We start from the raw sequence: 27,870 nt of genomic DNA, 5'->3' as shown, positions 1-27,870 counted from the left end.
TGAAATTTTTCATATGTCTACCAACAACTGTGCCAAGTATGGCACAGTTCATAACCTGACATAGCTGCCATATAAACCGATCTCCCAATTTGACTTTCTGAGCCTCTTGAAGTAGCAATTATTACTCGATTTGACTGAAATTTTGGAGGTGATATTTTTTTGCATGGCATGGCAAGTAAGGTCCATATTGGTCAATAACCCGATATAGCTTATATATATTTGAAAAAGGCATTCAAAGATCCATGGTGGATCGTATATTAAATTCGGCCCGGCCGAACGTAGCACGCTTTTACTTGCTACTAGTTTTTTTTCGATTTTCTCCCACTCTGCGACAGCGAAGGAATAGAACTGTTTGAGTTTAAATCTAAATCTTACAGGGTTCACATCCAATTTGTGACGATTTGTCATCCGTCATCCCAACTTTAAATAATATTTTTAATCAATTTATTAAAACCGCTCGATTTTCAAACATTGTAGAAAAATTTTCCTTTGGCGGAAGATTTTTCATTTGAGTTTAAGGAACTTTTCTTAAAAGGCAGTACCCAAGAATCTCAAGTTTGAAGTAAAATGAGATTCAGATAGCAAGGGGAAATTCGTATCATAAAGTTGTGACCATTAAACATATGGACTCTAGTGATAGATATAATCCTTATTTTGAAGACTTAATTGTTGGACTCGAAATCATTACCAAAATCCTTCGATTGAGGGAAAAAATCTTAATTTTTAGTAATTTTTTATTTGTATGCAGGTGCAGAAACGTTTGCGGACGTATACAACTTCATTCTTCATTCTTGATTATCTTATCTTTTCTTAATTCTCTTCCGTTTATGCTTGTATTGAATCCGTCAATACTTATCTTTTAGCATAGGTTATTTCTTTTAATATTATCTCGCATATTTATCAGAAGCTTAGGAGAAATATTACTTTAAACTACTATCAAAGAAAAAAACTGTTCTTATCACTTACACCATACCATATTTAAGGATAAAAAAAACCAAAACCCATATTTTTGAAACGGATGAAAACACGACATAATTGAAACAAAAAACAACCATCATTAAGCACTCATGGCCTGCGAAGGATGTTAGGAATAGATGACTGGATGATGGGATGCATTGCTAAATGGAATGTTTGTGTTATTTTCTATTTCCATTTATTTTTGCGCTGGAAGCTTATCAAAGGAGAATCATGAAGCAACATCATAGCCCCCATCGAAACTCCGTTTACCCAACCAACGAAAACACTCCTAGCGTTTGTATGTACATATACACCCTTATATACAGACTTCTAAATGTTTATATAAGTGTGTGTGCATGAGTTTTTGTATACATAGTTGTAGACAAAGATAATGATGCTGAAATGAAATTGTAAACTCCCCAACTCGGTAGATCCTTTTACTGTTGTCGTTTGTTGTTACCACGTTGTCTTACACCCCAGCATCTTTGGCAATCCCTTGTTGTATACAACCCAGAACCCTTAAGGCATTTTGCCTTACGTATTGCCTTCAAATGACTTTTTCTTTTTTTTCTTATTTCGTTTTTTTTTCTTTCTTGAGTCTTCTTATCATCCCAAAAGTCCTGCTAACATCCTTAAGGATGTCTTCTTTTAAAAGCACTACGAAAAAACAAATTATTTAAGATGGGGAAAAAATTCTAAGACTTCCATCACGAAAATATATCCCCTCATCATACTTTTTCCTAAAAACAATTTCTATATTCTCCTTTTTTGGCAGCATCATTTGTGTTTTGAGGTTTTTGTTTTAAAAAAGAAACTTCAATTCTTTAAAATACTTGAAATTATGTATGGCCGACGCAGGCCATCTTTTATTTGGCCATAATAAAGAAAAGAAAACTGCTGCATGAAAATCATAATCAATGAAAATCATCAGATATTTTAGAAAACAAGTTGAAACTCCTTCTGATGAAATGAAAGTGGAATTCCTTCATTACTTATGATCTGCAGTTTCTTAGCATGTTTTTTGTGAAAAGATGACGGATTTCATGAAAGAGACTTCTTTTCTAGCCACCGAAACCGAAGCCATAAATATTTTTACGTTAGTTCACGAATTTAAAAAAACTGTCCAAGTTGGTTCTAAATAGATACTCTAGTGGCACATTAGAAGAGTATCTAACGGATACAATCATCAAGTCTATTTCCATCGCAGTGATTCCCGAAAAAATGAAAAATGGTTATATAGTCGATTTCTCTACCCCTCCATCGGTTGTAAAGACTCTGGAAGCGCTTTTTCCACCCAACTTAAGGTATTCTTAGTTCCAGCAGACCATCAACATGGATTCTGTAAAATATACAAAACAATTGAAGCACCTACAACCATCGGCACCCACGTAAACCACATTCCGAATGGAAAAAGAACCTGTATTCGGTCTTTTCCAGTATTTCTAAGTAGCATTTGACTCTTCAATTGTGTCATTTAAACTCAACGAAGAAATGGATTGTGGAAGTGGATTTAAAAAAACAAATATGGAACACCAATGGGGTACAACAGAGTTTAAAAATTTTATTTTTTTAACTCACGCCTCCCCTTACTTTTGTGGTGATAATCTAATATGCGGATCACTGTTCACGATAAGCTGTGCAGATGGTCCTGTTTCTCCAGAGTCTGATTGAACTCGTAAGGAGTCCTAGCCTAAAAAAATCCAAAGCGAAGCTATAGGCTGGAATTTAACATCGTCAGGCAATCTGCAATAAGGTGTGAATAAGGTCTTCAAGTCTTTGACGCTGAAAGCCTGGTTCCGAACCCTGGCAAGACATCAGAAAAATTTTTCATCCCCTCATAATGCGGACGATATTTGTAAGGTAATTTGCCATATAAAAACTTTTCCCCAAAAGTTGTCGCACTGCGGGGCGCCGTTGGGTCTCACCTATAAGATAAAGGTCTCTTAACATTGAGTCTTCATTGAATTCCTTGGAATCAGATAGACGCAATATATGCGAATAGACTGACACGATATATGATGTCGAGACTGCTTAAAATATGCAGAAGCTACTTGGAACCATGAAACCGGTCAGGCTTTGCTGGGTCCCAGTTCATGAAGGCACAGATCCTTGATTGGCAAAGATCATGCTTCGGAATTAATCAGGGTGGACGTCTTCTACGATGACCGCACGAATGTGAGCTAATGCTGTGAGTTACTGGTTGGAAAAGGTCCTTGGCCGAGTATTTCGGCGAATAAGACATCGCATTTCTTGGGGCTGAAAGAACATGACTTCGGACTGTTTATACGAGTACTGACTGGTTATAGCAACAGGAGGTCTTCGAATTCAAGTCGCTAACCGATAACATGGAGATATGGTGTGGCGGAATGCTATATGCGGCGCAGTTCTAGGTGAATCCTTACCAGTTGACATATTGAACGTCGTTTTACCGAAAAGGGATCTCTGGTCTTGAGGTACACCGCCCTTCGCAGGACGGAAAGTCTAAATTGGATAGGGCACCGGGCAGGAGACTTCACTGAATTCCTGAGAATCAGAGCTGTAGCGTCTTTCAAGTGGAGGTCTTTGCGGTCCGACCAAGCTGACACGATATATGCGAATAGTCTGTCGGCACTGGCGTCTGCCCATGCGATGTCGAGACTGCTTAGAATATGCAGGAGCTTCTTGGAACCATGGAAAAGGCTGCCAGGTTTTGCTGGGTCCCGGTTCATGAAGGCACAGTTCGCCGATTGGCAAAGATTATGCTTGGGAATTAATCAGGGTGAACGTCTTCAACGATGATCGCACGAATGTGAGCTGGTGCTGTGAGTTACTGGTTGGCAAAGGCCCTTGGCCGAGTATTTCGGCGAATAGAACAATGCCTTTCTGGGGGCTGAAAATTGTAAATTCTAACTGTTTATAAGAATCCTGACTGATCATTACAATGAAAGGTCTTCGACTTCAAATCGATAGCCGGAAGTATGGAGATGTGGCGTGTTGTAACTTTATATGCGGCGCGACTGATTATATACCAGGGAGTCCTTCCTAGTTAGCGGGTTAACGACATTTTCCCGAAAAAGGATCCCTGGTCTTGGAGTACCCCGCCCTTCCTAGGACGTATTCACGTTCAAGTCTAAATTGGATAGGGCGCTGGGGCAGGAGTCTGCATTGAATTCCTTAGAATCATGGAATGATATGGGCTTCAGGGTCTTTCAGCGGAGATTTATGCGGCCCAAACTGTCACGATATATGTGAATAGACTGTCGGAGCCGAAGGCTAGGGCGTCGAGCCATGTGATGTCGAGAAAGGTCAGAATATGCGAGAGCTTCTTGAAACTATGGAAAAGGCTGTCAGGCTCTGCTGGGTCCCTGTTCATGAAGGCAAAGATCTCTGATTGTCACAGATCGTGCTTTGGGATTAGTTAGGCTTCTGCTATGCGAGCTGCTTGGCAGGTTGGACGTCTTCTACGACGACCACACGAATGAGGGTTACCGGTTGGCAAAGGCGCTTTGGCCTAGTATTGTTGCGAAAAGGACATCACCTATCTTGAGTCCGAAGAAGCATATCTTCGGACTGTATATAGGAGTCCGGAATGGTCATTGCAACGTCAGGTCTTTGATGTCGCGCTAGACGCAGGGAGCGTCTTCCGTACCTGGATTTCCCCCAGACAGAAATCTTCTTGTTATTCTGTAGTGGCCTCAATTGCCTAACTGGGTCATACTTTCATCGGTGAGATTTACCTCCCGGTCTGCCGAATTTTCCAATTTTTTGCACCACGCTATGTTGCATCTCTTTTCTGTGTTTTCCGTCTTATTTCAATCATCTACCTTATTCTAGGGGGACACGCCTGGAGAATGAAATTAAATCGATGGCTTTGGTACAGACCCATCATCTCTCAGAGACAAAAGGAAAAGCTGGTAACACGGGTTACTAACCTATAGAGGCAGCGACTTAGATATCACAAAACCGCTCCCAGATGACGGTTAAAAATGTATACCGCCTAGTCAGAATAGGTCAGCAGTAAACTAACTGGAGAACAACAATGCAGCTGAGGCCGATGGGTTACCAGCTGAACTATTTAAGGCCAAATACGACACGCTGTCAAGGCATCAGCTCGTTCGCGCAATCCGGAAAGAAGAATACAAAAATCAGTTGATTGGTACCTCAGCACACTATGTCCCGCACACAATAAAGGAGACTAGACACTATGTGTCAACTACCGAGGATTAAATTTTCTTACCTTACCGGTTATAAAATACTTTATGGAAGATTGGAAGGGAATTGGGCCCTATCAATACGGGTTTAGACCTGGTAAAACCATTATAAAACAGTAATTCACCCTGCACCAAATCTTGGAAAATACCACAGAGAGAAACATCAAAACGTACCATCTTTTTATCGACTACAAAGCCGCCTTCAATAGCCATTTATGTTGATTCAAGCCCATACGGCTTGAATAATTGTGGTATTCTCACAATTAATACAATTGAGCAGGATGATGTTAGCCGTAAAAGGAAGAAACTTCAAAAAATCGTTCAATCTCAAATGTGGTTTCAGACGACTTATCGTGTGCAGTTACTGCTTCCTTTGAAAAGATCGAATGAGAGTCAGTGAATGTGTGACTAGATCATGTTGTCAGAACGAATAAAGAAGCTCCAACTAAAAAGTCTTTTGAAGGTAAAGATTGTAGTACATGCAGAAGAGGAAGAACAAAGCGCAGATGCACAGTGGGAGAAAATCTAAAAATAAAAAACTAAAAATATGCCGTGTGAGAACGGGTAGAGTTATCTCTTGGAAATATGGAATAGTTAGAGCTGAGGTATTAGCGAGGTCATGTGCAAAGCCCTAGGTTGATCATGAGCTTTTTGGCAGGCTCTAAAGTTGGTCACCTCGGTATTTCAAAAATTTTTTAGGGCTGCCAAATCTTTCCAACATTTTTTGCTGGATAGTGCTCACAAATCCCTACAAAAAAGTCCGCTTGACGTCTACAATGTCTCTTCGGGTTTCGGGGATATTCGACTTTCAATTCTTCTAAAATCCAAATCATGCTTTAAAAATGAAAATCGAACAACAAATGCTTTCGTAAATTGCAAAAGCAAAGCAGGTCTCGGTCATAATTGCAAAAAAACATTAAAATTTGAATACTCCTGAAACCAGCGGAGATATTGTAGACGTCAAGCGGACTTTTTGTAAGCATTTTTGAACACTATCGAGCAAGAACAAAATTTTAAATCGGACCACAAATGAAGATTTGGCAACCCCAACAAATTTTCGAAATGCCGAGGTGACCAAATTTAGGGACCTGCCAAAAGGCACCCGGACAATCTAAGGCCTTAAAATTAAAATTAAAAGTAAGAATTAAGTGAAGAAAGACATCTCGAAACTAGGTTCAGAAATTGAAGAAGGAACGTAGAAGATCGAGGCGCTTTGAAATCTATTCTAAGTTGGGCTAAAGAAACAAACGTTCTGTGATATCCAACTAAGTAACTGGTGGAAATCCAAACCATGATATCCGCACTCGACCTCGCCACCAACATAACCAACAGGGTGCATCTATTAATGATTTACAGTTAGCAGTTAGCCAAAGGGGATTGGCAAAGCTCGCCTTAGGTATACTATTCTGATTATATTCAAAATCACAGAACCCAACTGTTATCCAACATATTTTTGTAAAAGCTGATCTTTCGAACCTCTCGATTTTAAATGTCTTATCTGGCAGCCAATCACTATATACAGATTTCCCCATAGCATAGAGTTTTAGTTATTTTCTTCGGTGCGAAAATTAAAAAAAAATTCAGGTCTTCCTTGGGTTAACATTTAGAACAAGGTCAATAACTCAGAAAGTTATTGTAACTCTCATGGATTACTTCAACATTCATTGAAAGTTGTTGTTCTAATTTCTTGGGATTTGAGCAACAGAAAAAAATATAAATAAAGAATCTTCACATGTATAACGCTTTTGTTTATTTACTCAATAATTCTACTATAATTATATATATTCTCTTCTTTAAGGTTTGGTTTCAAAATCGTCGAGCCAAATATCGAAAACAAGAAAAACAATTACAAAAGGCTTTGGCACCATCTGTGATCCCCTCGTGTAATGGCATGATGAGAAATATTCAAGGTTATAGCGTATCTCGAGGCTATCAACCCTATCCACATCACAATTCAATAAATCGTTATCCTCAGGTATGTAGTTAAACACCATTTGTACTAATTGTCCTTGTGTTCAATAGAATTTCCAAAACCTATTTTATAACGTTCGAATATTTTTTTTCAAATTTAAGGATCTATTTCAAATGGGAGCATCATCATATCCGGGAATGTCACAACCATTTTCAATGGCTCATGGCACGAATATGGGATCGGTTGGTGTTCGTCAAGACTCAATGGGTATGTATAAACTATTTTATATAAAATGTTTGAAAGTTTCTACAAGATAGCACAAACGACCACACCTTTATACCTACTACGTAGCAGGGTATTATAATTTAATGCATTTATTTGTAACACCCAGAAGGAAGAGAGATAGACCCATTGAAATCCCTTTCTGATTTGATTAAGCTATGGCCGTCTGTCCGTCTACCTATCCATCTATCTGTCCATGTTAATTTCTGTACAAAGAACAAGTCGTGATTTATATCTAATCATCTTCAAATTTTGACATTTTTCGTCCTAGTGACGAAGGCTTTTTAAATTGGAACAAATCGGATCAGATTTGGTTACAGCTCTCATGTATATGTTCCTCTGATTTAGACTAACATTGCAATAATGCGGTAATTTGTAAACCGATACCCACGAAATTTGGCACGAAGGATTCTTTAATAATTCTCGACATTGCTGTGGAATTTTATAGAAATCGGTTCAGATTTATATACTTATACGGTAAAGTCACGAACAGTCTTGCAGTGCAAGAAGGAGATTAACGCCTTCTTTGAGGATTGCACAATCCGCATCGTTTGGTTGCCGGGCCATAACGGAGTAATGAGGAATGAAATGACAGACGATTTGGCTGTGAAGACCAGAGAACTGCTGTCGATAAACTTGGTTAACCTGAAGCCTTTCGGGCCGACGCTTCGGCGTCCTACCGACGCTTGCGTGGGCAACAAACGCGAATGTAACACTGCAGAACAGTCGGTAGGACGCCGAAAATCCTATGGGTAAGTATTAGTTAAAATCGGATGTATATACATATGGCAGATATAAGTATATAGATCTGAACCGATTTCTATAAAATTCAACAGCAATGTCGAGAATTATAAGGTTTTTCAAATGGGTATTGGTTTTCAAATTACGGAATAAGGGGGAATGAAAGGGCAGAGGATTTGGCAGTGAAGGCCAACTGCCGTCGACGCAGTCCGATTTAAAGGCGTGGGCGACAAACGCGAATGTAACATTGCGGAACAGTCGGTAGGACGCCGAAAATCTTATGGGTTGATCCGGATCGTGAGAGGACAAGGCTATTACTGAAACGTAGTAAGAAGGAGGTCAGTATAGCTTTTGGTATCATAAAGAGACATATAGGACTACGAGCTCACTATGCAAAATCGGTGCGGCATGTGGGGAAGATGATGAGACGTTGGAGCATTTCCTTTGTCATTGCCCGGCTTTCGCATCCAACAGATACAGGCACTTAGGTGGGGACACTATACCAAACATGAGCAAACTTAGGGGAGTGGCATGGAAAATAATGAAGGGTTTTGTAAGTAGCACGGAATTCCTAACTTAGATTTCTTTTTGTATTTAGAGCGCACAACAAGCTGATTACTGGAATCGAGCCAGAACTACACTGGTCTGCACTTGGTAGCTATTTTATGGCTACTATAACCTAGTGAAAACTATTTAAAACTGCCATGTTGGTGGTTTTATGGGTAAAACCATTGGAGCTAATGGGAATTTGGAAAATTTTTTAATGTTTTTTCTACCTTGACACTCAAATATTAATAAACTTCTTCCTTCTTGCTCTGATTGGTTGAAGCAAGGCGTATTTAATAAGGTGGCCGCATCGGCGAATAGCTACAACAAAGCATCTTTTTTGGGAACTTGATATGTCAAAATTGGTAAACAGGGCGAAGAAAATTCAATTCGCCCTGACATTTAAAATTTTCGGTAAATTTGCTTCGACCGATCAGAGCAAGAAGAAAGAAGTTTATTGACTTTTTAGCGTCAAGCAAGAAATAACAAATTTAACAAGTAAAAAGGCGTTAAGTTCGGCCGGGCCGAACTTTGGATACCCACCACCTCAGGTATATATGTAAACCACCTTTCATCAAAATTCGGTAAAAATTTCATACCTTATACTCATATACCTCATACCGATCTGAACTATATACGACACGGATATCGAAAAGCCGAACATAAGTGGTCAAATTTCACTGTCAAATTTCAGTGAAATCGGATTATAAATGCGCCTTTTATGGGACCAAGACTTTAAATCGAGATATTGGTCTACATGGCAGCTATATCCAAATCTGAAACGATTTGGGCCAAGTTGCATAAACATGTCGAAGAGCCTAACACAAAGCAATGTCCCAAATTTCGGCGAAATCGGACAATAAATGCCTCTGTTATAGGCCCAAAACCTTAAATCAAGAGATCGGTCTATATGGCAGCTATATGCAAATCTGGACTGATCTGGGCAAAATTTAAGAAGGACGTCGAAGAGCCTAACCAAACTCACTGTGCCAAATTTCAGCGACATCGGACAATAAATGCGTCTTTTATGGCCCCAAAACCTAGATATCGGTCTATATGGCAGCTATATCCAAATCTGGACCGATCTGTGCGATATTGCAGAAGTATGTCAAGGGGCTTAACTTAACTCACTGTCCCAAATTTCGGCGACATCGGACAATAAATGAGCATTTTATGGGTCCAAAACCATAAATCAAGAAATCGGTCAATATGGCAGCTATATCCAAATTTGAACCGATCTGGACCAAATTGAAGAAATATGTCAAAGGGCCTAACACATCTCACTGTCCCAAATTTCAGCAAAATCGGATAATGAATGTGGCTATTATGGGCCTTACACCATAAATCGGAGGATCGATCTATATGGCAGCTATATCCAAATCTGGACCGATCTGAGCCAAATTAATGAAGGATGTCGATGGGTCTTATACAATTCACTGCCCCGAATTTCATCAAAATCGGATAATAAATGTGGCTTTTGTGGGCCTAAGACCCTAAACCGGAGGATCGGTCTATATGGCAGCTATATCCAAATCTGAACCGATCTGGACCAAATTAAAGAAACATGTCAAAGGGCCTAAGTCAACTCACTGTCCCAAATTTCAGCGAAATCGGACCATAAATGTGGCTTTTATGGGCCTTAGACCCTAAATCGGAGGATCGGTCTATATGGCAGCTATATCCAAATCTGGACCGATCTGAGCCAAATTGACAAAGGATGTCGAAGGGCCTAACACAACTCACTGTCCCAAATTTCAACAAAATCGGATAATAAATGTGGCTTTTATGGGCCTAAGACCCTAAATCGGCGGATCGGTCTATATGGGGGCTATATCAAGATATAGTCCGATATAGCCCATCTTCGAACTTAACCTGCTTATGGACAAAAAAAGAATCTGTGCAAAATTTCAGCTCAATATCTCTATTTTTAAAGACTGTAGCGTGATTTCAACAGACAGACGGACAGACGGACAGACGGACGGACATGGCTAGATCGTCTTAGATTTTTACGCTGATCAAGAATATATATACTTTATAGGGTCGGAAATGGATATTTCGATGTGTTGCAAACGGAATGACAAAATGAATATACCCCCATCCTTCGGTGGTGGGTATAAAAATGCTCAAAATTCCAATTAGCTCCAGAGGCTTTACACACAAAACTAGATGGAACATTGAGGTCCGATCTGTGTGGTGTTCATTGCTGTCACGAGAAGCTTAGCTGCGAGCTACCGGGCGCGTCCACAGGTTGCAGATAGTGGAATGCTCCATACGGAGTAGCTGCAACGGAAGTCGCAGACTCTTGAACAAATACTAAGTACAAGGCGGGTTTTTGGCGACTTTAAATAAGCAATGGCCATCCCGTTCATAAGGTTATTGTAGCCACCGTAGCGCAGAGGTTAGCATGTCCGCCTACGACGCTGAACACCTGTGTTCGAATCCCGGCGAGGCCATCAGAAAAAATTTTTGTGAGGTACTGTGCCATATAAAACTTCTCTCCAAAGAGGCGTCGCACTGGGGCACGCCGTTCGGACTCGGCTATAAAAAGGAGGCCCCTTATACGATTATTGTAGCCGTAGATAGCTACCAAATGAATGCTAACAAATGGCTCAAATAGGAAGATTGTGATTAGAGGTCAATCACCACAAGGAAAAGGGTACCCCTTTTTGGCTCTTGGATATCTCTCAGATTTCCAGGTCATTTGAAAAGGATAGTTAAAGTATGTTGGCTACGAGGATGACGTTATCATCATGGTGTGTGGCGGTTCAGAGTGCATATAGTATGCTTCCAAAATACTAGGTAACTTGGCATGTTCAGGGACCTCTACTAGATGTGATGGAGCTGCCGATCTCACTACTTAATCTCCAGAAAAGCCATTGCAATGTCAGGACTTTAACCTTGCGCTAGTCACATGGCGGACTTAAGCTTAAATTGTGGGGATGAGGATAAGTCACAGACGGTTGAGCACCTGTTGCGAGACTGCCCTGAAATTGCGAGAGTAGGCGCAGGATTATGGCTACACAAAAACCTATTTTCCTGTCTAAATTATCTTCATGCAATAGTCCTTTCGCCATTCTTGACTTCTATAGGTTTAAATTGCATATTGGAGGAAGCTTCTCCACACCGCCTGGCCGTTTTGACATGCATGTTGGCTCCTAATCTTCTTATTTTAATGTCTGGCATTGTACTGACGTAAATCAGTGTTCTTCTGTGATTTTGAATCTTTCGGGGGCGACACAATAGAACTTAGTTCCCTGAGTGAAACTGATAGTGAATAAGGTTGCTAGACCTCAAGTTTAAAAACCATAACAGCAGCAAACACAATTTACAAAATATTTATTTTGAAGTTATATTTTTGTACGGCGAATTCAAAAATAAATTGACATATTAAATTCTCTCAGCTGGCTTGATGCGGCCACCTGATAAATACGCCTCGATTGCAAGAGTCCCTATGATAACAGTACACCCTCATGTATACACCTCAATTTCTTTAGTTTCTTAAGAAAAACGTCTACTAAGAAAAAAATAATAAATTTGCTGTTTAAGAAGCGGAAATTATACAATTACGTTGACGATGTCGCCTGGTTGATAACTTGTTAGTTTTGCTTATCCAAGAAGGATGATGAGGTGAAGCGTAGCAATACATAAGCCCACTTCAAGGGTGGAAATTGTTAGATAGACATCTTTAAGAAGCTGCTCAAGATGTTGTTGGATAAAGAGGGAAAGGAATATTAGAATTAGAGCTTATCTATGTGGGAATATTAATCTTTTTACAAGTCAACATAACATAGATAGCTAAGGCAAAACACCGAGAAATAGTGTGGGAAATAAATTGATGTAATCAAGAAGGCAAACAAATATATGAATTTATATTTAATAAAGAATAAATTAAGGAATCATAATACAGAAGCGCCAAGAGAGTCATCAACTTGTAACAAATTCAGGAAATCATCTCAATTCAACATATTAACACTAAATGATTGGCAAAAATATATGCATATGTATAGATAAAAGATTTATTATAAGTCATTACCTTACATTTTGTTTTATTAAACTTATTCCCCATTTCTTTTTGTTTGTATTTTCAGGCATGTCACCGGAAGATGAATGGTATAATAAAAGTTTATCGGCGCTTCGCATGAACAGCTCACACCATCCGAATCTCTCCGCCCCCATGTTGCAGTATCAAACATAATCGAAGACTTTTGACGATTTCTTTTAAAGTGTGAAATATTATGGACCATTTGAACAATTTTAGACCAAACGAACGGAATATCGCTTGAAGAATATTTTACAATTTAAAAGAAATACGTCAATACATACAACATCAGCAGCAACAGCAGTAAAAACACTAGCATCTTCGCTCTATCTAGTTACATATATCAAACTATCTTTCCCACTTGCCCATATGAGGATGAAGTCATTAATGAAAATAGTTTAATTTGTACTCCTCCTACCAATGCCAACGCAATCTACTAATATTCCAACGTCTAGTTTCAGTAATTGAAATATGACATCACGGTTTGGAATCACACAACAGATTTTTATTGTTAACAAAGCCATGATGATAATGAAAAGTGAAGCACAACCCATACACAAGAAGAAATTGTAATGTAATTAAAAAAAAAAAAAAACAATCGTAACACACAAAAAATTTGTTTCCTATATAAGCATAATACTTGAAAACTTAATTTCTTCCTAAGGTCATCACAAAAATAGACACAAATAAAATTATTGTATGTATATTTTTATGTTTTGTAAATATTTAAATATGATTTTTGCAATGCACAGAGGTGATGAAAAAATTAATAATGGAATTAAATCCCAGTTTGGCACAAAATTGAAATCTATAGGACAAACGACGAGAACTTTGGTTTTAACATGATTTGTTTAATTAACTCATACACAACTCAGAGAAAAGTTGATACCAATCGTGCTCACTTCCGTACCATACGGTATTGATAGCAAAGCAACGCCATATGGTACAAAAACAATACCGAATGGTATGGATGAAACATCAAATAGTTGATACCGTTTGGTACTAACCTTATTACCGAACTGGTATTGGTTTTAATACCAATCTGTTATTGTTTTAAGCACCAGACCGTTATTGGTTTTAGTATTCCACCCCCTAATGAACCAAAAAAACTAAAATTGTAATCTAATTTTATTTCGATTATTTATGTTAATAATTGCAAAAAGTAATGTTACACCGTGATAACCCCAATTCTTTGTATTCAGCAATTGATTCCATATCCATTGATTCCCAGAAGTGGTTTTCATATGAATACACCAACACAGCATCGTTTTCCACCCAAGAGACTATCATGTTTTTGATGAAGCATGTAGAAAGTGTTTAGAATTTGTACTACACATTTTCATTTTCATTGCTTTCGAGTATTCGAACAGATTTTTATGCACTCAAATGGTATTAAAACAATTTATTTATATGTTTAACAAATATTTCATAGTGGCGTCAATATTTTTAATGCAAAGCTCAACAACACTTCTGGCACGATGACAAGAATACAAATGTAACTCCGTCAATACTTAATAGTCTCCTTTATCTGGTATTGAATTGATAACAAATGGTATTAAAAATCTTTGCCAATGACGTGAACAAAATAATACCCGGCAGTATTGGCAAAGTATCGTCATTTTTCTATCAGTGTAGTAACGAAATGATGGTCCCAACATTTTGCAGAATTACAACAACTTAAGAAAATTGTTTAACATAATCTCCTTTTAGCTCGATAAAATTTTCCTCTTAGATTGCAAACAAAATTTCATATCACAGAGGTGACCAAATTTGAGGGCCTAGCCAGAAGACCCCCAATCTCAATGGGTAAGGTTAGGTTGGGAAGGGGGTGCGGATATTAACCCCAAGACACTGTGAACATACTAACACCTAAGTCAATAATCGGCTGGTTGTGCGCTTTAAAACTTAAAAGTTGAAATGTGATAACTTCGGGTGGGCCGAATCCTTGGAACATACCCCCATGGATTCTGCTAAAAATTTAGACAAAATAAATACCAAAAAAATTTACACAAAATAAGTACCAAATTTCTGCCAAACCAGGTGAAAATTTAATCTTCTAGGAGTCGTAGAAGGCTAATCAGAATATCAGCACAGTTGTTGGAAGTCGTAACAGAACACTATGTGCAAAATTTTATCCAAATCGGTCAAAAATTGTAGCTTCCAGGGGCTGCAGTCGTAAAATTAAGAGATCGGTTTATATGAGAGCTTTATCAGGTTAAAGACTGCTTTCAAGCGTACTTGAAACAGTTGTTTGAAGTCCTAACAGAACACTACGTGCAAAATTTTAGTTAAATCGAACAAAGACTCAAGATGTCAAATCGGGAGATAGGGCTATATGAGAGCTGTGTCAGTTAATAGACCGATTTTAACCATACTTGGAAAAGTTGTTTGAAGTCGTAACAGAACATAACATGCAAAATGTTAGCCAAATCGGACAAAAATTGCGGCTTCCATGTGCCTCAGACCTGAAGTCGGAGCCCCGTACATGGCACGGTTGTTGGAAGTCATAACATAACAGTACGTGTAAAATTTTAGCCAAATCGTACAAAAATTACGGCTTCCAGGGGTTCAAGACACCAAATCGAGAGATCGGTTTATATGGGAGCTATATCAGGTTATAGATTGGTTTCAACGCTAACAAGTCATAACAGAAATCTATGTACAAAATTTCACCCCAATTGGATAATAATTAATAATAATCTTTTTTTCGTCTATACAAATCAACCCGGCAGATATGCACCAATCTTAGATTAGAAGCCATAAAAACTACCTCCTTCAAAATTTCAGGCAAATCGAATAATAATTACTCCCTTAAGAGGCCCAAATAGTCAAATCGCGAGGTTAGTTTGCTTTCGACATACAGACAGACAAACTGACATGACTAAAGCGACTTAGAATGCGAAGACGATAATCTTTGTTGGGTCTCAGATCCATCCCCCTATAGGATTTTCGTCGTCCTACTTACCGTTCTTAGCGTTCATCCCCCACGCCCCTTAACTCGGACTACGTCGCCCCAAAGATTCAGGTTAAATCATGGCGGTCCTCAAGCCTTCACGGTTCTTTCATTCTCCCTTACTCTACTTTGGCTCGGCAACCAAACAATGCGGATAGTGCCATCCGCAGAGAATGACTCATACTAAATTTACCGTCCTGGTTGTTTCAACCCTGATGGCCCGCTTACTGTCCATAAAGATGTTCTCACTCTATGCCCTCGTGTCAATACCATACCACCTCTCGCATTCCGTTATAGCCCGGATCTCCATTTGTGTAGCATGAAAATCCAAATGATAATACCAGAGTTCCGTCAATTTAAAGTTTATTTCAGGTATCCGATCCGAAACCCCTTCCTTTCCTTCCAGGTTTCTTATAGTCGTCTCGATTTTTCCGTGATGGTGTGACCTGATCCCATTCCTTTCAATACATTCTCCCATCGTCTTGAGACATCTTTATGTCTATCGCCCCGCCTATACCAAAATAACAGCGATGCGAAACCTCTTCCATGCCTTCCAGATTTCCTATCGTCGCCTAGATTTTACAGTGATGGTGTGACCATCCAATCCACACTCCCACCGCCTTAAGTCTCATAGCCGCAGTGGCTGTCACACACTTAATATATTTGTCTATGGGTCGGACATCTTGAAAAGACTCAAGTAACCTAGGGGCTCAGGTACTCTCTGAACCTTTTGTAATATCTCTATGTTGCACTTTTTCTCCATCGCAGTCCACCAAAAAACTGAAACCTAAGGAAGCATTGGTATAATCATGTTCCTGTAGAGCCAGTGCACTATTTCGAGGTTAAGGCCCGTCTACAAAGTGTCCAACATCTGTGAGCCTTCTCGGTACTCTCGCGCGTCTGAAACATCCTATCCAAGATCACTACTATGTATTTGACATATTCGGATTTCGATATCGTTCTGTTAAGGATACCTCTTTGGGAAGAAGTTTTTACATGACATAGTACCTTATAAATATCGCCAGCATTTGGAGGGGATAACCACTGCTGAAAATTTTTCTGGTGTTCTCGGCAGGATTCGAATCCAGGCGTTCAGCGTTATAGGCGGACATGCTAACCTATGGGCTGCGGTGGTCTCCTCGTAAACTTGAATCGCAGAAGTTTTGCCTCAGTTCCTTAATGGAATGTTCATGGGTAAATTAGCATTTTTGCCAGGACATGATTTGACTTGAAATTTTATTTTATGCCCGGTAAAAAAATTAAACATTTTCTCTTTATCTCCCAAAGGGAAAGTTGCCACCAAGGTTACCTTGAACCTCTTACTGAAAAGCACAACTTCCGTCTTAGGTGGATTAACGCCTAGACAACTTTTGGTTGACCACTTAGTTGTCATACGTATAACGTCTTGAAGCTTACGTCACCTCTTTCACACCATTTTCTTCCAGAGGCAATAATATATTGTTAGAGACTTTATTCGCTGAACGCCTGGGTTCGACTCCTGTTGAGTAAATAAAAAAAATATCAGCGAGGGTTATCCCCTCCTAACGCTGGCTACAATTCTGAGGTATTTTGCCATGTAAAAACTTCTCCCCAAAAAGGTGTCGCCTTGCGGCACGCTGCACCGTATTGTCTCTTAGTGTATACGTTGGACAAAAATACTTAGAATTAACATAGAGCTCAAAAATTTTGCACAGGGGTATATTTGAGTGTAATATACAATAGAAAAAAGTGGAGTATGGTCCAAATCGGTCTATAACCTGATATTGCTCCCTGGTAAACCGAGCTCCCGATTTAATTTCTTGAGCCTCCAGAGGTCGCAATTATTAGCCGATTTATCTAAAATATTGCATGATAACATCTGTTTAGCTCTCAACAATTGGCCTTTAAGCTGATATAGCTCCCATATAAACCGATCTCCAGATTTTACATCTTGAGCTTCCAGAGCGACCATTTATTATCTGATTTAGCAGATATTTTGCACAATGACTTCTGCTATGACTCCCAATAACTCTGCCAAGTATGGTATATAACCTAATATAGCTCCCATATAAAACAAACTCTTGATTTGAGTTCTTAAGCCTATAGAGGGCGTTTACTTGAACTCACGACTTTATCCCTGAATTGTGTTTTCCGTTTTACTGATTCCCAGTGTTTACGCTAAGTTTTGGGTTTTTAGCAAACATTTTTGTAGAATATTGTGATATGCTAGAATTTGTGCAGCTGAAATTTAGGATTTTTGATTCAAGACACTTCACTGAAGAACACTAAAAAGGAATTAGTGCGGCCCAAGTCGACCCTTTTAGATGCAAATTCTTTTTAGATGGAAATATAAATTTTGACAGTTATTGCTTTATTTTAACCTCTTATTTAAACCATATGATTATGTCTGTTTTAAATGAGCTTTCAGTTAAGTCCTCTCAAGATCTTATAACCCAATTAAACAGAACTCCATTTTGCTTACATGAACAAAAATTTTAATTTTTGGGAAAAAATATTCAGCATTCATTTGTCGTTTAAAACCTTCGTACGAAAACACATGACCCCAAAATAGGTTATCAAATTCATTTTCTAATCTCAAATACCTTTCATTTCAGCCACATTTTGGCATAGTCGAAAAATTTTTACGCTTTGGGGGGTCCTACATTTGGATATCAAATTCGTATTCTACTTCCAAATACCTTTATTTGAGCCCCATATTGCGATGGTCAGTAAAAAATTGCTGTTTGTGAGGTATTTTGGGAAAGGGGTAGACCCCCAGAAAATTGATCCCGAAAGTGGGTATCAATTTTTGCTCTACCCCCCAATACCTTCCATTTAAGCTCCACATTGACATGGTCGGTAAATATGCCCGATTTAGGGGTGTTTTGGGGATTGGGGTGGTGCCCCAAACACTAAGCCCGGAAAATATATCAGCAATGTGCTCTATTCTCATATATCTATATATCATTTATTTGAACCCCATATTGACATTGGCTTCAAAATTGGTTATCAAATTCGTTTTCTAATCTCATTTAAACTCCTTATTGCAAAAGTCAGCAAATATGTCCGGTTTGGGGTATTGGCCCTAAAAACTATAAATATTTAGTTCCACTCTCTTTAAGACCCATATTGTCATGGTGAGCAAATACGTCCTATTTGAAGGTTGTTATGGTGGTGGGACGTCCCCTAGTCAGTTGATGTCAGATACTTCGTCTACTCCCAAATACCTTTAATTTGAGCCGAATATTTCCATAGTCGGCAAACATGACCGGCTTGTGTGGTGTTTTGTGGGATGGGCGGCCGCTCAGTGAGTTTGCCTTGAAAATATATATGGGATTCGTGTTCTACTCTAAAAACCCTCTTATTTAAGCCTCATATTGCAATAGTCAGCAAATACTTCCTATTTGGGTGGTGGTGTAGGGATGGGGTGTCCCCATAGACACTTTTCCCGAATATTGATATCAGATTCGTGCTTTACTTCCAAAGACCTTTCATTTGAGCCCCATATTGCTATGGTCGTAAATTGGTGCCCTTTGGGGGATGTTTTTGGTGAGAAGCGGCCCCCCAAACACTTGGTCCCATATTTGGATATCTGATTCGAATTCTACACTCAAATACCTTCTATTTAAGACCCATATTCCCATGGTCAGTAAATAAGTCCTGTTTGGGGGGTGTTTTGGGAAAGGGGTGGACCCCCAGAAACGTGGTCCCACATTTGGATATAAGATTCGTATTCTACTCGAAATTACCCTTCATTTGAGTCCCATATTGCCATGGTCGGTAAATATGTCCGATTTAGGGGGGTTTTCGGGGTTTGGGTTGGTCCCCCTTAGTTGAAGGGGGGCATCAAATAAAAATATATATTTTTTTGTAATCTTCTTATTTTAAGGGTTTTATAAAAGATTAGTGAAAAATTTTATAACAATTTGCATTTTCGATTTTCGAATTTTTATTTACCTGGGCAACACTGTGCGTTGTTCGGACTTGGCTATAAAAAGGAGGAGAAGCGTAGAGGCATCACTTGGCAAACTCTTAGTCCCCATAGACACTTTTCCCGAATATTGATATCAGATTTGTCGTAAATTGGTCCCCTTTGGATTTGGGGGATGTTTTTGGTGAGAAGCGGCCCCCAAACACTTGGTCCCATATTTGGATATCAGATTCAAATTCTACACTCAAATACCTTCTATTTAAGACCCATATTCCCATGGTCAGTAAATAAGTCCTGTTTGGGGGGTGTTTTGGGGATGCGTATTCTACTCGCAAATACCTTTCATTTGAGTCCCATATTGCCATGGTCGGTAAATATGCCCGATTTAGGGGGGTTTTCGGGTTTTGGGGTGGTCCCCCTTAGTTGAAGGGGGGCGTCAAATATAAATATATATATTTTTTTGTAATCTTCTTATTATAAGGATTTTATAAAAAAAATTAGTGAAAAATTTTATAACAATTTGAATTTCGATTTTTGAATTTTTACAATATTTACCTGGGCAACACTGTGCGTTGTTCGGACTCGGCCATAAAAAGGAGGAGAAGGGTAGAGGCATCCCTTGCCAAACTCTTAGTCCTCCATAAGAAGGCTTTGAAGCGCTGTTATCAGACCTGAATTAAGCAGGCCTTATTAGTTTTCTCACTGGGGTTGAGCTTAGAAACTTGAATTAGACAGCACTCATTGATATGTGAGAAGTTTGCCCCAGTTCCTGAATGGAAAGTTCATGGAGAAATCCATCTGTGTAAATTTACATCTTTCTAGCCTGCTGTAAGTCCATTTTTCGCCACCTCTGTACAAATCAATCAAACATGTAAAAAATTATATAGAGATTACAAATGACCAGTTTGTAGAAGTAGAATAAACTTAAACTATATGAATTTGAATTGTATTATTTTTTTCAAAATTAATTTTCCTCTTTAAAAAAAAAAACAAAAACTAAAAATTAATATAACTTTTGTAGATATGCTACATGAAATTGTAATAGTCAATAGTTTATTTAATTCTACACTAAAAATTTTCTTAAATCTATAGAAGACACCAATCAGCTCAAACAATCAGTCAGTCAGTCCATCTTTGAATCTCATAGCCCATCTTGATAGCAGCAATTAAAAATTAGTTTTTTCTATAAACTTGATCAAATTAATAAACCTAACAGAGCTTATAGATAGATAGTCTATAGATTTTCTTCTAACCTCACATAGCTATAACCACCATATACCAACCAATCTATCACTTACAACATGGCCGTTAAGCATTTCACCCACAAAACAAATGCGTGCCATTTTACAAAAAACCGAAATAAACACTACATTATTTATATAAATAATTTTATATATTATTTAACATAAATGGTTTGTCTTTTAATTTGTGGTTTATAATTTTAGTCTTTCCCTAGATAAGCAATGTTTAATGTCAAGTTATAGCAATTAAATGTAAGTATTAATTTATACAAATAATTATAAAACTAAAACTTTCTTAATATTAAAAGCAAAGCAAAAACAAAAACAAAAAATTAACTGGAATGAAATGATACATATGGTATTTCGTATAAATATTTTAAAACTTAAGCGTAAAGTTAATAAGAAAGCATAAGAAAACTAAAACCTTGATTAAAAACTATCAACATGAAGAATTCATGCAAATTTCTTCTTAAATATGTGTTGTAATATAGACTAACAGAAACAAAAAAAAAGACAATTTAATTATTAAAAAAATATGCAAACAATTATTAAAAAAAAAATACTATGTTTTATTATTGTCTCCCAGCGGAAGGTAATGTAATTAATTTAATATGTAGAACATGCAATACATAGAACAATTTTTACCACTCTTTACAATGTCTATAGTGTTGTTGTCTGGTGGACGGGACTTCAAAAATACATCAAGTACTTTACTGCCAGAAAAATAATTCCAAATATGGCAGCTATACCAGGTTATGTACCGATTTAGCAAAGTTGTTGGAAGTGATATCAAAACACCGTGTGCAAAATTTCAGTCAAAGCGGACGAGAATTGCACCCTCTAGAGGCTCAAGAAGTCAAGACCGAAGATCGGTTTATATGGCAGCTATATCAAAACGTGGACCGATTTGGCCCATTTACAATCCCAAACTAATAACAAGTAAGAGCGTGCTAAGTTCGGCCGGGCCGAATCTTATATACCCTCCACCATGGATCGCATTTGTCGAGTTCTTTTCCCAGCATCTCTTCTTAGGCAAAAAAGGATACAAGAAATGAATGTCTCTGCTATTATAGCGATATCAAGATATGGTCCGGTTTGAACCACAATTAAATTATATGTTGGAGACCTGTGTAAATGTCAGCCAATTCGAATAAAAATTGCGCCCTTTAGGGGCTCAAGAAGTAAAATAGAGAGATCGATTTATATAGGAGCTGTATCGGGCTATAGACCGATTCAGACCATAATAAACACGTATGTTGATGGTCATGAGAGGATCCGTCGTACAAAATTTTAGGCAAATCGGATAATAATTGCGACCTCTAGAAGCTCAAGATGTCAAGATCCCAGATCGGTTTATATGGCAGTTATATCAGGTTATAACCGATTTGAACCTTATTTGACACAGTTGTTGAAAGTAAGAATAAAATACGTCATGCTAAATTTCAGCCAAATCGGATAGGAATTGCGATCTCTAGAAGCTCAAGAAGTCAAGACCCAAGATCGGTTTATATGGCAGCTATATCAGGTTATGAACCGATTTGAACCACACTTGGCACAGTTGTTGGATATCATAACAAAACATGTCGTGCAAGATTTCATTCCAATCGGATAATAATTGCTCACTCTAGAGGCTCAAGAAGTCAAGACCCACGATCGGTTTATATGGCAGCTATATCAGGTTATGGTTCGATTTGAACCATACTTGGCATAGTTGTTGGATATCAAAGCAAAACACGTCGTGCAAGATTTCATTCCAATCGGATAATAATTGCTCACTCTAGAGGCTCAAGAAGTCAAGACCGAAGATCGATTTATATGGCAGCTATATCAAAACGTGGACCGATTTGGCCCATTTACAATACCAACCGACCTACACTAATAAGAAGTATTTGTGCAAAATTTCAAGCAGCTAGCTTTACTCCTTCGGAAGTTAGCGTGCTTTCGACAGACAGACGGACGGACAGACATGGCTACATCGACATAAAATGTCGCGACGATCAAGAATATATATACTTTATGGGGTCTCAGACGAATATTTCGAGTAGTTACAAACAGAATGACGAAATTAGTATACCCCCCATCCTATGGTGGAGGGTATAAAAAGTATTTGTGCAAAATTTCAAGCGCCTAGCTTTACTCCTTCGAAAGTTAGCGTGCTTTCGACAGTTAGACGGACGGACGGAAATAGAGAAAAAGGAAATAAGGGTACAGGTTCAGTTTGACGTGTTTGTCAGAGATATTCCTGCTCACCGGCACCTGGCGATTATTTTGCACTAACCCGAACGGTTTGATTGTGCATCACAGCCGCAATGAAGCGAACAGCACTTATTGATGTGTGGGAAAATTGACCTATCTTCCTTCGTGGAATGTTTGTTGTTGTAGTAGTTTGTGATGTTGTGTTCGATCTTTAGTCTACTTGATTCTGTTGAGTATTCAGTTCCAGGAGCTCTCCGGCTAAGATTGGATGCGTCGAGATGGATCTGGGTCTGAGTCGAGTGGGTTTAGCTGGGCAGGGACATAATATAGGGACATACATCCTGCACGTCGGCACCAATCCTTGCTTTTTAGTAGTTGATGCGGCTGCATCTGCTGGATCGTAATTGAGTCAGAACTAATCTACTACTCTCTGTCGGGGAAGGTCTATTTCTTCAGGTGTAATTGGAGGCGGACGTTTTCCAAGGACTACATTCACCCGGTATCCATTTACCGTATGTGCTACCGCATCTGCATAGATGTTGTCTACACCCGCTTGATCTAGAGGTTACCTCTTGTAGCGCTGAACTTCACGCTCTAGATTATGTAGATCTACTTGGGCGGTGGATACCAGTCCACAAAATGATGATTTGGATGGGTAGGATTTTTATCTCCTGATGGAGGTGGTCCACATAAGAACTGAGGAGACAGCGTGTCGCAGTTCGAAGGGCGGCATTCTGACAGATCTGAATATTATTTCACTGCGTGTCACAAAGTTGACGAGACCACACTAGTTGACGAGACCACGCTGCATAACTTACCACAGACCAATTGCTTTGTACGTGGTCAACAAGGTTTCTTTGTCTGCACCCCAAGCGACTTGAGGACTTTGTTTCTAATTTTGACTCTATCGCATGCTGTAGCATGTGGGGAGAATGTGTAAGAGCTGTCAAATATGACGCCAAGTATTTTGGGACACTTTATGGTCGGAATCATTTCTCCATCGACCATCACAGTCAGCTCAGTATTCACCTCACGCGTATTTGTAGTGAACAATGTGGCTGAAGATTTGGTGGCAGATATCTTCAGATTTCTTACAGCGAAATATGAGACAGACGTTCAACCTATCGCAGATGTCAACAATGGATGGGGGGCCTGATGCCATGATCGTACAATCCGCATATGATACGGTCTCTACGCATTCTGGAGGGGGTGGAATGGAGGATAGGTAAAGGTAAAACAGAGCCGGAGATATCAGCTCCCTGTTTCGCTCTACGGTGCTTCGACTTCTTATCCCTAAATTTCACAAATGACTGGCGACCACGCAGATAATTCTCGACCCAGCGTTTCAGGCCTGGCTGGAGGGACGTGTTGGCGATGTCCTCAAATAATTTGGCATGGCTGACCGTGTTGAATGCCTTCGATAGGTCCAGTGCCACGAGGACCGTCCTATCACATGGCCTGATTGAAGCCACGGCAAATGCGTGCGGTGATGGCATGCAAAGCAGTTGTTGTGCTTTGCAGTCTTCGAAATCCATGCTGATGCCCGGCGAATGGAAATTTTCCAATGAAGCTCGGGAGGGATAGTACCTCAAACGTCTTGGCTACTGGTGAGAGGAGAAAGATCGGTCTGTACGACTCCCCCAAACTCTTGTCCTTTTCTGGCTTCAGTAGCGGGATCACTCGGTCCATCTTCCAGACATGGGGAATTATAAGAGTGTTCAAAGACAGGTTGAGGACAGTCGCAAGATACTCAATTCCAGGTAAACCCAGATTCCTCAGCATCAATGTAGATTCCGTCGGGACCTAACGTTTTGCATGATTTGGCAAATAAGTAAATGAATTGAATGTTGAAGACCATAGTAGAAGCCATTGGGTAATATTTCATTCCATTCGGATAAAAATTGCAGGGTCTCAAGAAGATCGGTATATATGGGAGCTGTATCAAGCTATAGATCGATTCAGACCACGTATGTTGTCTTGGGAGAAGCCGTTTTACAAAATTTTAGCCAAATCGGATAAGAAATACGCCTTCTAGAGGCTTAAAAAGTCAAGATCCCAGTTCGGTTTAATTGGCAGCTATATCAGGTTATGTACTGACATGAACCATACATAGCACAGTTCGAAATGATACCAAAACACCACTTGCAAAATTTCAGTCAAATCCGACGATAATTCCGCCCTATAGAGGCTCAAGAAGTCAAGACCCAAGATCGGTTTATATGGCAGCTATATGAAAACATGGACCGATTTGGCCCATTTACAATCACAACCGACCTTCACTAATAAAAAGTATTTGTGCAAGATTTCAAGCGCCTAGATTTACTCCTTCGCATGTTAGCGTGCTTTCGACAGACGGACGGACAGACATGGTTATATCGACATGACGATGAAGAATATATTATACTTTATGGGGTCTTGGACCCTTACTTCGAGGTGTTACAAACATAATGACCGAATTAGTATACCCCCATCCTATGGTGAGGGTATAACAAGTAAAAAGCCGTTAAGTTCGGCCGGGCCGAACTTTGGATACCCACCACCTCGGGTATATATGTAAACCACCTTTCCTTAAAATCCGGTGAAAAATGCATACCTAATGCCCCATAGCAGCTATATCGAACTATGTTCCGATGTGGACCAAATACTAATAAGTACAAGTCATTGTTCAATTATGTATAACAAAATATTGGTCTTTTTATTATTGGTCCCAAATTTCAGCAAAATCAGATAATAAATGTGGCTTTTATAGGCCTAAATCGGCGGATCGGTCTATTTGGCAGCTGTATCCAAATCTGGACCGATCTGGGTAAAATTGAAGAGGGATGTCGAATGGCCTAACACAACTCACTGTCCCAAATTTCAACAAAATCGGATAATAAATATGGCTTTTATGGGCCTAAGACCCTAAATCGGCGGATCGGTCTATATGGGGGCTATATTAAGATATAGTACGACATAGCCCCTTCGAACTTAACCTGCTTTGGACAAAAAAAAAGAATCTGTGCAAAGTTTCAGTTCAATATCTCAATTTTTAAAGACTGTAGCGTGATTTTAACAGACAGACGGCGGATATGGCCAGATCGTCTTAAATTTTTAAGCTGATCAAGAATAAATATAATTTATAGGGTCGGAAATGGATCTTCGATGTGTTGCAAACGGAATGAAAAAATGAATATATCCCCATCTTTCGGAGATGGGTAAAAAAGGTGTTGCGGGTACCAATTCTCACTGTTTCAAATTTCGTCAAAATCGGAAGAAAAATGCTTTTATAGGTTCAAAACTGTGTCGGGAGATCGGTCTGTATGGCAGCTATATCCAAATATGTTACGATCTGCACGATATTCAACAAAAAGATGTAGAGATCTACCAAAACTCACTGTTCCAAATTTCATCGAAATCGGATGAAATATGCTCCTTTTATGGGCTCAAAACTCTATATTGGGAGATCGGTCTGTATGGCAACTATACCCAAACATTGTCCGATCTGTACCACAATTGATAGGAATGGGTTGGGTTCTACCAGAACTGTGAAGATTTTTGTCGAAATAGGGGAATACAAGAATCTTTTATGGCCTTAATACCCTACATCAGGAGATCGGGCAGTCGGTCTATTGGGCAATGTTTGGGACTATACCCAAACATTGTCCGATCTGTACCACAATTGATAGGAATGGGTTGGGTTCTACCAGAACTGTGACGATTTTTGTCGAAATAGGGGAATACAAGAATCTTTTATGGCCTTAATACCCTACATCAGGAGATCGGGCAGTCGGTCTATTGGGTCTATACCCAAATATGGTCCGCTTACACTTTACAGAAATGGGTAGGGGTCTACCAAAATTCACTGTGCCAATCAAAATCGGATGAAAAATAACCAATTTATTGTCTCAAGACTTAAAATCTGGATGTCGGTCTATAGCGGCTATATAGAACAAAACTCCGATTTTATGAGATCAGAATGTCAGGTTTATAAACAAGGAATACGAAATCTTCAAAAATTGGTTAGAAAAAGATTACCAAATATTTGAAAATTTTTAAATTCCCAAGCATTGGGTATTTACCCGGTGGAAACCCATCTCTACCCATGAACATTCCATGGGACAAACTTCTTACATATCAATAAGTACTGTACGATTCAAGTTTAAGCTCAGTGATAAGGGGCCTCTTTTTTATAGCCGAGTCCGAATAGCGTTCCGCAGTGCGATACCTCTTTGGGTAGAAGTTTTTACATGGCGAAGTACCTCACAAATGTCGCCAGCATTAGGAAGGTATAACCACCGCTAACAATTTTTGTGATGTTTTGGACAGGATTCGAAGACAGACTTTCAGGGTCATGGACGGACATGCTAACCTCTGCGCTACGGTGGCCTCCGATTATTTGTTTATTTGAAAATATTTCATTTACAATTGTTCGATTATTTAAAAGATCATTAAGAATACAAGAGTACCGCCGATTAAGAGTACCCTATATAAGAGTACTGCCGATAAAAGTATAATGAAGGTTTTAGCCTATATCCAATCAATTTGGCTGTCATTTCGTATTTCAGTATTTGTCAGTAGAAGACTTCCTGGCAGGAAAATATTGGACTACGTTTAGCCGTAGCCCAATTTATGTTGGCCTGAGAATTCAAAAATCTTTTTAGCGGTTTGTTCTACTGACCTAGTACCTTCACACTAACTTACATTGACTATAACACATTATACTCACCTATTACTGTATGTTCACAAAAGGCTCTTGGATTTTCTGTAATGTTGCATTTGCACAATATTTTATTTTTATTAATAATTTGAATTGATGTTTAGATTACCAATAATAATAATTGTAACTTTATACGACTCTCATTGAAATTTTTTAAACCAAATAGGGTAAGCCAAACACTTTTTGGAGATTTAAAGATTGTAA

General features: G+C 38.9%; 1 protein-coding gene across 1 annotated transcript in view; it reads left to right on the top strand.

Moving 5' to 3' along the window:
* LOC106083550 (uncharacterized) overlaps positions 1-13,430 on the top strand; it is an 87,549-nt gene extending 74,119 nt beyond the window's left edge. Inside the window, exons 11-13 of the mRNA XM_059367098.1 lie at positions 6,946-7,122; positions 7,221-7,326; positions 12,717-13,430. Coding sequence (XP_059223081.1) covers positions 6,946-7,122; positions 7,221-7,326; positions 12,717-12,823 — 390 coding nt within the window. The 3' untranslated portion in view covers positions 12,824-13,430. The remainder of the gene's footprint in view (positions 1-6,945; positions 7,123-7,220; positions 7,327-12,716) is intronic.
* Positions 13,431-27,870: the final 14,440 nt, after the last annotated feature.

The sequence above is a fragment of the Stomoxys calcitrans genome, chromosome 4 (assembly GCF_963082655.1).
Source record: "Stomoxys calcitrans chromosome 4, idStoCalc2.1, whole genome shotgun sequence".
NCBI classification, from domain to species: Eukaryota; Metazoa; Arthropoda; class Insecta; order Diptera; family Muscidae; genus Stomoxys; species Stomoxys calcitrans.
Note: the sequence above shows the minus strand (reverse complement) of the source record. Positions and strands in the feature narration are given on the sequence as shown.